The sequence below is a fragment of the Mastigoproctus giganteus genome, chromosome 8 (assembly GCF_048544385.1).
Source record: "Mastigoproctus giganteus isolate SK-2022 chromosome 8, ASM4854438v1, whole genome shotgun sequence".
Taxonomy (NCBI): Eukaryota; Metazoa; Arthropoda; class Arachnida; order Uropygi; family Thelyphonidae; genus Mastigoproctus; species Mastigoproctus giganteus.
This window is the reverse complement of record NC_143582.1, coordinates 26,646,528-26,662,113: the sequence shown is the minus strand read 5'-3', so window position 1 is coordinate 26,662,113 and position 15,586 is coordinate 26,646,528. Positions and strand designations below refer to the sequence as shown.

Here is a 15,586-nt window from a genome sequence, read left to right as displayed (position 1 = left end):
AATCTACTGTTTTACACTGCAAACAGTGATAAATCTACTGTTTGCAGTGTAAAACAGACTTTTTTGAGCGTGTTAACGGAAGAAAGTGACTTTATTGTGGACAAGTTCTTTCTGACCCGTACAAAAATATGGCTACGAATAACAAGGGAAATGTGAAAAGATCAAAGAAAGTGATGACATTAGCGAATAAAATTCAGTTATTAGACAAAATTTCTAATGGTGAAAAGGTCTCCTCAGTGGCAAAACATTATAAAATCAACGAGTCAACGGTACGATCAATCAAAAAATTGGAAGAAAAAATCCGCCGTAGTGTCCGTGAAAACACGCTAATTGCTTCAAAAATTTGCTCTAACTCGTGATGTTAAATTAGAAAAAATGGGAAAAGCTTTAAATCTGTGGATAGAAGACCGAACTCATAATAAAATTTCGTTAAGTTCACTCATCATTCGTGAAAAGGCAAAACTCCTTTATCAACACTTTAGCGAAACTGGTGATAGCACTGGCAGGATAAGTTTTTTAGCTAGCAAAGATTTGTTGGTTTGAAAGATTTGTTTGAAATTTCTAATAAATATTACATTTAATATTAAATTGTTTCTTATTTTCATTTCAATGCCATATGCTTGCATTTCACTATGTACTGTCTATGTATATAGTCATATTATGAAGGTACATGTAATACATACATAGACAAAATTTTAGACTAGTTTCTCTTATATATTTCATACTTTGGAATGGAACCCCTTTATTACTATGGGAGCCATAACTCAGTATTCGCGGCATTTCTCAGGAATGTAACCCCCGCGAATAGCGGGGGTTTACTGTATTATATAAGTGCATACCAATACTGTGATATATAAGAGCTTGTAGTGTTTGTAAATTTGATTATTATTTTTCTACATTTTTCTGTAGCTACCAAAAGAAGGTGTAACTTATCTCCACTCTTTCTCTGCTGTTTGTGGATATTATATAGTTCCAAAGTAGGTGAAACACAACATTGTTGAAGTTACCAAGTTTTCCAATGCGTATGAAACCTATTTTGCAATGTCTTGTGATCATGAAAAGTAGTGGGCCTCATTTCTGCTGTGCTAGTTGCAGGTAAACATTAACCTTTTTCTATACCTCAAATGTGGAGAGAGAGAGCCAACTAATCATTGATAACTGCTGCATTCATTTGGTGGATAGATGTATTGAAGTTTAAAAAGGATGTGGATCTCTCCACATTTGAGGAGTAGTCACAATCCAGAAGTGTAGTGTCTTTTCATAGATTGTTCAAGTAAAGGTTTGAAAGCTGTGTTGCTTCACAACTGAAAATATACATCCATTGAGTCCTCTTGCACACACTGTTCATAGTAATGAAGGCTGTGGAAATGCAAAGCATGCATTAGAGAAGATAAAGTGTGACCCGTATAGATGGGATGGTTGTGGGGATTTCAAGAAGGTGGGGTCCCTTCTGGATTTGCAAGGTAGTTTCACTAAGTTCTCTTGCTTTCTCTGCTTGATTTATAGCAGAGCAATAGATCAGCACTATAGGAGAAGCGAATTATCTGCCATAATTGAGTTACAGCCTGGCATACACAATGTACTAGACCAGTGCTTCTCAAACTTTTGTGGATCACCACCCGCCCTAAAAAAAAAAGCCCTCGCCAGGGCTTGTTTTTAGTCTGTTTGCCTCCAAAAATGTAAATGCAGCCCTGCATGTATGTGTGTGAATTAAAAAGAAAACCATTTACTGCACTTTATTCCTTCTTCATAAAAAATTACAACTACATAAATAAAGTCAGTTATAGTCACTTAAATTAAGTCATAAAAATTAAAGTTAATTACATAAATAAGTCATAAAAATTAAAGTTAATTACATAAATAAGTCATGATATTAATGGAAATAGTTAATTATATTTTAATATTTAATGCGATGGATGAGCTTGGTGGAGATTTATTAGCTTATCAATATTAGGTTTAATATCTGTAAATAGAAGTTGTAAATCGCCACGTTTAACAACATCCAGACAATTTCTTTGTTTTGTCAGTAATTGAGATACAGCACTGAAACCGGTTTCGACTAGATATGATGTTGGAAAAGAAATAAGTAATTTTTTTTTACAATTCCCCACAATGCAGAGTAATGGTCAGGGATTTTCTTTTGTAACCAAAATTCCTGATATTAATTTTGAAATTTTGGCTTCAGTTCAACTTCATTTTGTAACTCAATCAATTCTACAAAACGTTCACCATCATCATTATTTAAAATAGGATTTATAACCCAATCTGGAATTTTCAAATTAAGGAGATCTTTGAACCTTTCCTGCATATCTCTGTGCAACATTTCTAGATGATTACAAAAAGTTAGTAGAGTTTCATCAGCTATTTTTTCTTTTTTCTCTATTTCCAACAGATTTGGAAATTGATACAATTCACGTCGTCCTACGTTGCACATAAAAAGCTTCAATTTTGAAGTAAATGCTGAAATTTGAGTTTTCGCCTTAATAAGAGTTACATCTTGTCCTTGTAAATGTAAGTTCATTGAGTTGAATCTAGTAAATAAATCTGCAAGATAAGCAATATCAGTTTTCATTTTCTTGAGAGGTCATTACTAAGGTCGTTGTTCCTATCTTCAAAAAACTCGACAACAGTATCAAAGAGTTCATAAAATCTGTTGAGACAGTTTCCTTTTGACAGCCACCAAACCTCGGAGTGAAGTAGCAATCGTTAAAAATCTTCACTGTTTTGATCACAAAGCTTTCGAAATATACAATCATTCAAAGAATGTGCTTTAATTTTGTTTATAGCAGTAATAACAGTTTGTAAAGAGTTGTGCAGTTGATCACCAAATTTTTTCGCAACTAAATGCTGACGGTGAATGACACAATGAACAGTAATAATATTTGGCACAGCATTTTTTAAATAAGCCATAAAACCCTTGTAACGGCCAATAATTGATGGTGCTCCATCCGTTGCGCAAGCAAGTACATTTGTAAATGGACTTTCCCTGTCTTTAAAAAACTTTTCAGTAACCTGAAATATAGACTCGCCTTTGGTATGCGTTTCTAGATATCTTGCAAATAATAATTCTTCGTTCAACTTTTCATCTTTTATAAAACGTACGTATGCTAGTAGTAAAGATTCGTTACCTGGCAGAGTTGATTCATCTATTTGTAAGGCAAATTCTGTTGTTTGTAAAATGTTGCATAGGGTATTTTCTGTGTCTTTGGCCATTTTGCCTATCTGTCTCTGAACTGTATCATTGCTAAGTAGAATAGATTTTATTATATTGCGTGGTGATTTATGTAAAACAGTACTGATAACTTCAGAAATTGCAGGAAAAATTAATTCTTCACCAATTATATGAGGCTTACCAGCTTTTGCAATCAACAGTGAAATATTGTATGAGGCCCACAAGCCATCATTGTTTTGTTGCGACGCACAAGAAAACATGCTCGATAATGTTGGGTGCTTTTCAAATTTGTCACGTAGCTTTTGAAATTAAGACAAGTCGTTATTTACCTTATCTGAATGCACCTTATTTAAGTGCTCCAGTAATCTGGAAGGCTTCATAGCCTCATTTGAATATGTCTTTTCACAAATAAGGCACATTGAAAGTTGATTGTTTGCTGGTGCTGATATAAATCCATATTTTAGATATTCCGCAGAATATTGTTTACATTTCTTTTCTAGCTCGGCCATTTTTCTTCCTATTTAAAAAAAAAATAATAATAAGAAGAAGAAGAGCATATACGTATCATTAATTATTAAGAAAATTAAAAATAAGTTATAAAAATATTTGCGTTAAGCTTGTTTGACATTATACTGTTTTCAACTTTTTTGTAGGGTCAGGTCTGGTCCAAGCTTGAAGCTGGAAACCGCATATATAAGAACATATATGGAGCTTAGAAAAGGATGTTCAGGACTCAATTTAGAGTAGGAGGTCCAAATTGCTAGTTGTTTTTGTCTAATCGTGCCCCCTTGTATGCTGTGCGCAACGCCAGATCATTACTTCTGTTGTGAAATGGGCACCTCCGTAGCCAGGTGGGAAGGAGCAGTAGTGCGTATCACATGCTTCTTGATTAGACCGGGGTTCGAGCCCGTCACCACCAAATAAGGAAGATGCAGAAAGGTCAGGGAATGACCACTGCATATCCCTTCCCTGAGCAATATGGCCTTAGTTGCCAATGCTCCTAAAAACCAAAAAACAACAACAACCGTTGTAAAATGTAAACTATACCTTACATGTCAACAAAGAATTATTTATTCAAATATGTGTTGAGATGCTATTTCTAAGAACTCAAAGTAGTAATAAATAACTATAAATCGACCTTTATTATTTTCGTTAAATCTGAAAATAATATGTATAGGGTGGTCCAAGAAACTGTCACCTACACATCAAAATCGGCCAACTGTGGAGCAAACAAAACAGTTGCCTGGGTAATGCGTATTGTACTGAATATAGCGCAGTTGCTTCCAGAGAAAATGCATTCAACGTTACCTATGACAATAATCTTATTTTTATATTTTACACTAGCACTTACCTTTTGTATCTTTTATCCTAATAAGAAAAACCGTTTAGCAGACAAAAATTGAAAACACACCACAGAACATTCAGTGAATTGTAGAATAGTTCTAGAATCAATGTAACTAGCGAATGACCATCGCCTGATCAGTGCAGAAACGAAGTCTCAATCGGGAGAACTCATTTTAATTTTCAAGGGATAGTCTGTAGCACGTTAATATGGGTGGCTCAGTCTATTTGTCTGTTCAGCCTAATCATATCATTTATGTAGTCGGCATTTGGTCAAAGCAATTAAAGGCGCAAATTATTGCAAGCCGCCTGTTACACACAATCATACCTGTTGCCTCCTTTCATGCCTAACACCCCATGGATAATTGAAATGCCCCCAGGGGGCGATATCGCCCACTTGAGAAGCACTGTACTAGACGATCTATTGGTTCCTAGGAACAATCACAGCTCCATATCTAGCTGGGACTGGTCAGTTTTCAAAGCATTGGATTCTCAAAGTGACATTTTCAAGCATATACAGTCTATTCCAAAATTATCTGATTATTAGAAATTATATAAAATTTTTTGATTGAAAAATGAAAGGTGACATATTTAATGGTCCACAGGTTAAGCAGATGTTGGGTTCACAAGAACTGGAAGACAAAATGACTGATGTGGTGCAAAATGCTTGGCAGTCATTTCCACCTTTTAGTGAATGGCTTTCTCGGTAACATTTAGAGTGAAAATTACAAAGAACTAGTTGACAAGTTGTTCGAAAAATTTGGAAAAATTGGATGCAGTTTGTCAATCAAGCTTTCACTCTCACTTAGATTTTTTTCAGGCCAAATTGAATAATGTTAGTGAAGTATTTTGGGAGATTACACCATGACATACAAACCAAGGAGGAAAGTAGGTTGAGGCTATCATATTTGACTACAAAAGAGAAAGATATTCAAATTAACATTTTTAAGGAAAGTTTTTTGATTAACATGAGGAAGATTCCTACTTTTTTTAATTTGATTTTTTTAGCTTTTTACTTGTAGAAAAGGTCAATACTCTATTCTGTACAGAAGTTAAATATTGTTAATAAATCTGTTATAGTATTATTGAATTTTTCTTTCATTTCTGAGCAAACTATTGATGCTATTTAAAAATTAAGGTTATATTCAGAATTAGCATATTCAATTCATAAAGACATGTTATCTCTATTTGCAGATATTATGGACTAGAAGCAGTTGAAAAAGGTACAATGAATGCTTTCCTTTCGGGATTAGTGGAACGTTGCCTTAAAATATTACAAGGAGCATTTTGCACAGAAATTGGAGAGGCAAGAATTGAGAATTTTGTCTGAATATATTTGAACATATAAAATTTATTTGATTATATTAAAGCACAAAATTGAATAATATTGAGAAGTTCTGCCTATTAGTGTCTTTTTACTGCATTTTCTGGTCATTTCTTATTATTCCAATATCGAAATGGCAAGATGCTATTGCATGTATTGTAACTTATATACTAAATTTAATTGATATTATGTTTTTTCATTTGTTTATCCTCTGATTTATATTCCTTACTTATATTCCTTGGATCTTGTAACTTTTAATCGTGTAACATTTTCTCTTTTTTCTAATACAGTAATATTTATTATTTCTCTTGAAAAATTGTAAAGATTATCATATTATGAAGAATATTTTCAAATATAAGGAACCCTTTATGCTAATATATATGAGGTGCATTCAAGTTATAAGGTCTTTATTTCTCATAAAATACACAAGAAAAGAGAGATGAATCATAAGTCATTTTTTAACATGGTTTTCTGGAAGGAACCAAAGCAGCTGCTTGTCAGCTAGGAAAAGTTCTGCTGTGAAGAGCATCCTTCTTCTCTTTGATTGTAACGATGGATAAGACAGATTCCACTGTTCAGTCCTGAAACCAAGCATCAGTCCACATGGAAGCATGCGGAGCACTGTGTGCCCAGATAATTCCATGTTGCTGCAAGTTCAGAGAAAATGATGTTTGCTGTTTTCTGGGATATTAATGGAATAATTGTTATACAAGAAAAGTTTCTCCCAGCATTTCAGAAGAAATGTTTGCACAGTCTGAATCATATTCATTTCCATCTGGACAGTTCTCTTGCCCCATTGTGTTGCTATGGAGCCAAATTTTTTTATTATCCTACATCCTCCATCCTTGCATGATCTTGCCCCTATTGACTTTTGGTTGTTTCCAATGACGAAGGATTCTCTTTGTGGCAGAACTTTTCCTAGCTGACATGCAGCTGCTTCAGCTTTTCACTAATGGGCTAAACACACCTCCAAAAAAAACTTCACAGCGTGGGTGAAAAGTGTGTGTCCATTCTAGGAGATTGTTGAAAAAGTTAACTTATTTCATTTCTGTATCTGGTGTATTTTTATGAGAAATAAATTTGGAAACCTTATAACTTGAACAAAACTCAATTTTAAGAAACTGAAGCAGAAGTGGAGAATTAAAATAATTTTGTCTTGAGTAGAAATCTATGTCAATATTTATTTATTTGTAATATAAATCATATGTATTAGCATGGTGATGTCTTCCAAAAATATTACATTCCAAAAGCAAGCTTGTAATGATCTTAGCAAGAATTGTTATCATGACAGCAGCATTTCTAATACCCATCGGTCTGAGTTTCCTTGCTACCAGCCCAAACATCCCAACCCTAGTGTCAGAGAGAGAGAGATACAAATACTTTTTGAGGTCATAGTAAAACTTCATAAATATGCAATTTGAATTGTTTATACAATTCAAATTGCCAAAGTGTTTGTGCTAAAAGGCAGTTTTTATTTTTAAAAAAAAATTATGCTATGTTGAGGTTTTCTAGAAGTTTATCTATATAAGTTTATCTGTATTTTCAAGTTGCAACTTGAAAATACAGCACTGCTTTATCAGAATTTCCACAGGATTCCTGCATATTCAGGTTGTTTAAAACAGTATTTCTAAACCATTCTGCAGAAAAGTTTTACTGGTTGCTGTATAATCTACCTATCAACCTGTCTGAGCTTAAGCATGGCATTCCGATAGTGTAGTGTAGTATCATTTCATGGATGTTGCTGCTGTACACACATATCACCAACTGATAAAGACAAATTTAAATCTTTAATGTCTTTTCAAGACAACTGAAATCTTAAGAAGTTCACTGAAGAAAGTAAGTTGAAGTGTCAACTAGGCAAAAAAAGAAGAAAAAAAAAGTAGTCGGCATCTTTATCACGTAAGAGCTATTTCATGGAGTTGCTACTTGTGTTGCAATTCCATGAAACATAGTTGACCTAGTCAACATAGTTAGCTTAACATTTTTTATGAAAATTTTTTTTGGTAAGGACTAGAAATATGTAGTTGCATAAAAAATGTTCTAGAACAATTCCTGAGGGATATAAATAGAGAAAGTTAATGCCATGAACCAGTCAGTCTTCAGTCTATGAGTGATAAAAGTGCTTAGTTTTTTCATACTTTGTTGAATAACTGTAATTATGCAGTGTTTCATTCTGAACATTCCTTTAATGAACACAATATTAGTGTTAAAATATTGATAAAGAAATTCAAGAAACATTGCTTGATTTTGTTTATAAAGCTAATGTTGAAATGAACACTTTAAATTTGTCTGTAGCTGATGATAAAAAGGAATCACAACTTGATTGTCTGCCTGAGAAAAAGAATACGTTTCACCTGAGAAAAAAGAATAGTTTTTTTTTTTTTTTTTTTGTGAAGTATAATGTAATTACTTTAAACTTTGTTTTGTTGTTTGGCCATCATCAGCAGAACATTGCTTGGGCATTGCTGCCCTGCCAAATAATGACAGTAATAAACATGACATTACATGTTGTATTTACACGTCACCACCAAATACGGAGGATGCGGAAAGGTCAGGGAATGATCACCGCATATTCCTGGAGCAATATGGCCTTAGTTGCTAATGCTCCTAAAAACCAAATAACAACAACAACATTTACACGGTAAGCATTTAATAGCAAAATAGTTGTCTCCAAGAATGACTGAAGTCCTCATGCAATCAATACAAATTGTAAATTTTATTAATATAAATATGCTGAATTCACAGTTGCATATCTTTGGACTTTTAAAAATCAAAAAAGGAAGATATTTAATAGAGATCCAGCTTTAGGTGGAATGCTTTGAATCTGCATTCCAGCACTGCCTGAATGGCATTTACAGACTTTTCTTCTAAATTAAGTGATAATTAATAAGGAGAGATTCAAAAGACCGAAAACAATGGAGGTTGATATCCAAATATGGACTCACCCCGTGCTAAACGGAAGAGTAGAATGATGATGATGATGATGATAATTAATAAGTGTCATATGCTGCAGTGGTTAAATTATAATGCCATCATGGAATACAATCTCCATGATGACTTGTATAATTTAACCACTGCATGGGCACTGGTCTTCATGGACTAATGTTATTAGGGAAGACCCCAGGGTTCAGTGCTGGGCCCATTGTTGTTTTCTATATTTATTAATAATATTAATGAAGGTATATGAGGCTTAATGTTTAAGTTTCCAGACGATACAAAGGTTGGCAGGGTGGTTAATGACAGTAATCAGGATAAGCTACTGCAGCAAGATATTAAAAAATTAGGTAAATGGGCCGAATGGCAGTTGAACTTTGACATTGACAAATGCAAGGTACCATGTATCGTAGCAATAATCCCAGACTAACATACCAACTGTATGGTACTATACTCAGGGTAGTGGAAAATGAAAAAGACCTGGAGGTAATTGTGCAGTCAGATATAAAGTTCTCCAAGCAATGCAAGCAGGCTGCCAGTACAGCTCATAGGGTTTTGTTAATGATATACAGGAACTTTGCTAACAGGGATAAGTAGTTGATTATTCCACTGTATAAGGCAATGGTTGGGCCACATCTGAATACTGTATACAGGTCTGAGCCTCACTTTAGGAGGAATGTACATATCCTCGAATGGGTACAGAGAAGGGAAACCAGGTGGAGCAAAAGGGTGTTCTTACCAAGAAAGGCTTCAGTCCTGCAAGTTGCAGTCTGGAGACCAAGCACCTGCAAACTGATCTGATTGAGGTTTTTAAGGCCTTGGATAAATTGAGCAAGTTCAATGCTGACAGCATTCTTCCTCTTACTCAGACTACACATATGAGGGAACATAAATGAAATTGAGGAAGGTTGGTTGCAGAATAAATGTATGGAGGTTTGCCTTCAGCTGTGGGTGGTTGATTGTTGGAACAAACTTCCATCTGTGTTGTGGAAGTGGGTAATTCAAAATTCAAGGAAGAACTAAAATTATTGGAGATGATGGATGGGTGATGTGGGATTTTTTTTTTTTTTTTTTGTGGCTGATGCTTTATAAGCTTTTTTTTTTTTTTTTTGCATCATATGCCACTACTACTATTAATAATAATAATCCTCCCCCAGTCTCATCACCCAATCTGTTCAGTGAAAGTATTGACTGTTATAAATCTGTATTCAATGATCTGGTAAAAGTAGTGGTAATAAAAATACCAGCTGGTCAAAGAAAGTTTACTGTATTACAAGTAAAAGCCTCAGGCCATACTAGAGACCTCTACTCACAGACTATACTGGGATTGTGCCATCATAACAGACAAAACCATTTTACACAACAGACCAGACATAACCCTCATTGACAAGAAAGAAATGGCTACCTACCTGATCTGCACAGCAGTGCCCAACATCAGCAAACTACAGAAAATATACAAGGAAAAGGTCAGGAAGCACTCAGATCTAAAACAGAAAGTCAAAGATATGTGGCATATGAAGCAAGTAATGACCATCCCAATCATTGTGTCAACCACTGGCATGGTACCAAAGAGCTTCCATAAGAACCTAGCAACAATAGGTCTCCCAAAGAACACTTGCATGGAACTCCAGAAAGCCACGATCCCGAACACCTGTAGGACAGTAAGAGGGTTCCTTGAACAACAGTAACAACAATAATAATAGTAACCGGACACAACCAGCCACCCCATACACTTGGTACCAGTAACTGTCACGAGGTGGAAAAATCTTATAAAAAAAAGAAGTGTTTTTTTTTTTTTTTTTTTTAAATAATACTCCTTGAGTCTGTTCAGTGAAAGTATCGACTATCTAAATCTTTATTCTATGACCTGGGCAAAGTTGACCTTAATACGCCATACCAACTTCCATGAATAAACTGTCACAGTGCAATCACATCACTCAACAAATTCACAACTATAGTACATAGCACAGACTAGCTAATGACAATAACAATATGCCAAAATTCACATTTCTGTAACAGTATATCAGTTTCACCTCTTGTGACTTGTTTGAGGAGGTCTTGGTTCAAATCCCATTGGAGAAATTCTTAGAGGTGTCTTCACTTGGAGCTGTAGTCAGCTGATCTCAGTCGAAGGGAGTAGGATTTCCCCCATGAGTTATTCTGGATTTCTCAGCCCTCACAACATACAAATAAGCCCATGAACTCAAACTCATACAGACATAATACCCAGTGGGGTAATTTGTTATAAGATGTTGATGTGCTTAAACTATATCAGCAGCTGAAAAATGCTAGTCACATGCTCATCTTCATCAACACTTAGATTTTTAGACCAAATTGCATGTCTTTTCTTGGCATAAGCATATCACAAGTTTAGAAATAATAATGTGATATACCCTCTAATATTTAACATTATAATTTATGATATTTCACAAGCAATTGTTCTTAGCTGTGTGTTTTAAGTAAATGTTGTTAGTAAAAATCTGATTTTAAAAATGTCATTTGTATCTCTGATAATATAAAATTAATTCACCAGGATGACAGAAGTGTTTCAGCTACTGTGCTAGGACGTATTGCATCTTTTTACTACCTTAACCATCAGACAGTTCAAATGTTTAAAGAAAAATTAGGACCTGAAATAGATTTAGAAAAGGCAATTTCAGTATTATGTGATGTTCAAGAGTATGATGAATTACCAGTAAGACATAATGAAGATGCAATAAATGCGTAAGTCTTATTTGTTAATCTTCACATTATTATTGCATAAGTTTCAGTCAGTAATATTCATAATAATTATTGTGTTACTTGCAGTTGTTAATATTCACTTACAGTATTCCATGAATACTGTTACAAATTTTGAGTAGTGAAATGCCTAAACAAATACTTGAACCTCTAATTGCAGAATTAATATATTCTTTGTGTGATATGTATCAAAATAATTAGTAGTAATTATGTTTCTCTCTTTGTACAAGTTAGTATGCAGTGGGACAGAGAAAATCAAGTAACTCTTATAGCATTGTACAAAACAAGGAAATATCCAATGAACATTTTAAATTGCTCTGGCCATTAGGAATTTCCATACAGTATGTCTTTCACGATTGAAAAATGTAGTGATATCTGGAGAATGACTACTGCTGTAGATCTGGTTGTTGAAGCACAGCCAGAACTGATCAAGGCTGTTAGCATTGGAATTTATTTCAATGAATTCTAATACTATGAATCCAGTGAAATACTCTTTGAAAAAAGCTGAGAGAATATCACCGAGAACCATGTCTGAGTTGATTAAATCAGATCCAAGATGTATAATTTTTACAAGAGGACAGAGCAGGTGTTAACCTCTGCTCTAAACGAAATCAAGAAGTTGCAGTAATGGAAAAATAGATGCTTAGTGCTTGACATAGCCAAGTAGTCGATACCGGCTTGTACTGGTATATTTGAGTTAACTAATTCTAAACTCCTCTGACTTCCAGAAATAAACTTTGATCCTGCTAGAGTATAAAGTGAATTTTTTTTTCTTTTTTTTTAATTGAGGATTATCTTGTCCCATGTGTTTTTTAGTCAGCAATATTTCAACTGTTGTGAGTAAAAAACCAGTTTTAATATGCAAGATGAAACAAACATCCCTTAATCATGAGCTTCTTAAAGAGCCACTGCTTTTAAACAAATATCATAACTGAAAGGCTACTCTATTATCTGTTTAAAATGTGAGAAATTTCTACAAGAGCCAATTTCGAAACTTACTGATCTGTCATCATAATTTCTAGTTTAGCCTCTGGCTTGACAGAGGCATGCTCTCTATAAGCCATAATTAGAACTGAGCCGAAATATATTGCTGTGTGTGAGTGACTCACAAATAAGTCCCAGTTTATTTCTGGAAAATCAAAGGCCTCATGATATCACATTCATAATTGCTTTGTCCATTCATTTATATGTTGTCATCATAGTCATCACATTCATTTGATCTATAGTATATCTCTAATTTTCTTTTTGCTTTTTCATCATTTCGATTGTACAGCATTAGTATTACTATTTAGGCAAATACATTTTTCCCACAGACATTTTATAGATATTGCTGAATGTGATTTTAAGTGCTGAGTGCTGGTACAAGATGTAGCAATAGACTTTGAGACATTTGCAAAATTCTTCCATCTCTTGCTATGGTTTATAGCTGTATGGCAAATCATAAAACATTATTTTTTTAAATAACTGTCAATTAAATTCTTTTTGTAGGATGTCAGCCTGATTTGTATTAAGTAAATTAAGCTTATTTAAGGGTCTGTTGGTGTAAGCATTGGTGTATGCAAGGTCTTGCATTTTGGTAATTGTAATCTTATAATAATATACTATTTTCACTAATCACTACTTTTTCTGTCATTTCTTTAATGTTGCTGTCATTCCCACTAAGAGAGGCTTTCAGCAGATTGAAACTATAAAAATCAATAGTAGCACTTCTGTTTACAGAACACTGTTCCAGCTGTACTACTCTCACATCACATTCTATTCTGGCTTGTGAATTGGCCTGGCTACATTAAAACATGACTTTAATCTAGACCAATAGTCACACAAAGCTTTTATTAACTTGCCCTAGGAATAATCCTACTCTTTTAAAAGAACATAGATATGTATATTGCATCTGGTTTTTCCCCCCTTTTCAGTTCAAATTTAATTAACATTCAGTTAATGTTAAGAATTGTAGAAACCAAAACTAAATTTTATAACATCATACTGCAATAGCTTTTCAAGTCTAAATGTCTGAAACATAAGTCTAAAGCTGATCCAGTACAACTAATTTTTGAAAATTCAAAGCAATAAACATAGAGCACTCTCTTTTATGGTATTTTATGAATTTTTAGAAACAAAATGTAAAAAAAGCAACAAATAAAATTTTTATTTGTTGTTATTATTATTTATTATTTTATTTTTATTTTAAAAACTTCATAATAGCAAAGTTTGCAGATGATACAAAGGTTAGCAGAGTGGTTAATGACAAAAATCAGGGTGCTGCAAAATGTGGATAAATTGGCCAGTGGGCTTAAAAGTGGCAATTGAGTTTTAATATTGAAAAATGCATAATGGATGTAGCAATCCCAGAGTACTATACTAATTGCATGGTACCACACTCAAGGTAATGGAGAAGGATAAAGACCAGTGACATAAAGGGCCATAAATTTTAATTGAAAAAAATATAAAAAGATGGATGCAGAATAAACATTTTATGATTGTTGGAACAAATTGATGTATGGTGTTGTAGAGGTGGGCAGTTTGAATAAATTTAAGGTAGAATTAAACAAATTATTAGAGGGGATGGTCAGATGAGGTGTGTAGTAGTTTTTTTTTTTTTTTTTTTTTGCTGATTGTATATATGCTTGCTTCCTTGCATCATTTTAAACTACTAATTAATACTACTACTATCTAATCTTTTCACAAATGGGTCAGACAATGTTAGAATATAAGGGCCACACCTTCAAACAGAAATATGAACTATTAACCTGATTGACAGATTAAGAAAATTCATAATGAGAAAATTTAAAGAGGCCTTTTTGCCATCTGAGAATTTATCTATGCACTGTCAAAATGATTTCTAGAATAAAGTTAATGAATTTTCTTAATTTTTTTAACTCTGAATATTTGAGGTTCCTTTTGTCTCCAAATCATTGCACTGTTGTGAAACTTGCAAGGAAACAAGCTTATACAGCTTGTTTCCTTGCAAGAAAGTTTATAGTGTCGGCATCTTCGTTTGCCACTACTAATACTAATGCGACTAACATGTCCCATAAGAAATACCAATTTCATGGATAGTTAAATGTCAATCACTCCTGATCAGATCATTAATAAGTGATTCACTGGTTTCTGAAGTTTAAGGGCAAACAGAGCAAAAGTCATCTTTGACAGACAAGTGGGCCTCTTTAAACTTTGAAAAGCCTTTGAATGACACATAATGCCTTCCCAAATTTTGAAAGATTCATTAACTTAAGATTAAGATGAAATCATTATCAAAAGCTTTCCTCTTTTATAAACATAAAAGAAATGCACCTTACTTCTTGGTAATGAAGTAGATTGCTTTTTTTTTTTTTTTGCATAAAATTTTAAAAAATAATTTTTTTTCCCATGTATCATTGAATACAGGAACTGAATTTTTTGCTTCTTTGAAGCAGAGTATAGTGTTACATATGTCTTTATTATAATTCAAAGGCCATTTTAAAATACTTTATGGATAGAAATCATAATATAAAATTAAATCTGCTATGGAAGTATTTTGCCTATACAAACATTTTTTATGTGAGGAAAGAAAGGAAAATATGAATGTATGTATAAGTTTTAAAGGCTCTTTTAATACACTATCAACAAATTACATCTGTACAAGGTGTGATCAAAAGGTTTGTGAACTGACTTTGTACTTTGAAATTGTGGTTTCATAGTGAGTTGTTTGTGATCTGTCACAACATGTTAGTAGCTCATCTAGACATAGTGATAAACAAATCATCTGTTTATCTACAGTCGGTCTGAATTTGCATATTAAATAGGAAATTTTTACATTTCACTGCATTTTAAAATGAGTGATTTTACTAAATGGCTTATTTGCATCAAATTTTGAGAAGGCATTATGTGTCATTCAAAGGCTTTTCAAAGTTTAAAGAGGCCCACTTGTCTGTTAAAGATGACCTTTGCTCTGTTTGCCCTTAAACTTCAGAAACCAGTGATTCACTTATTAATAATCTGATCTGATCAGGAGTGATCGACATTTAACTATCCACAAAATTGGTATTTCTTATGGGACATGTTAGTCGTATTAATATTAGTAGTGGCAAACGAAGATA

General features: G+C 33.5%; 1 protein-coding gene across 2 annotated transcripts in view; it reads left to right on the top strand.

Annotated features, from left to right (window-relative positions):
* Window positions 1–15,586, top strand: part of obe (activating signal cointegrator 1 complex subunit obelus) — a 402,671-nt gene that overhangs the window by 322,483 nt on the left and 64,602 nt on the right. For both annotated transcript variants that reach the window (XM_090379766.1, XM_090379764.1), the window contains exons 32-33: window positions 5,708–5,819; window positions 11,305–11,495. In XM_090379766.1, the coding sequence (XP_090235892.1) occupies window positions 5,708–5,819; window positions 11,305–11,495 (303 nt within the window). The remainder of the gene's footprint in view (window positions 1–5,707; window positions 5,820–11,304; window positions 11,496–15,586) is intronic.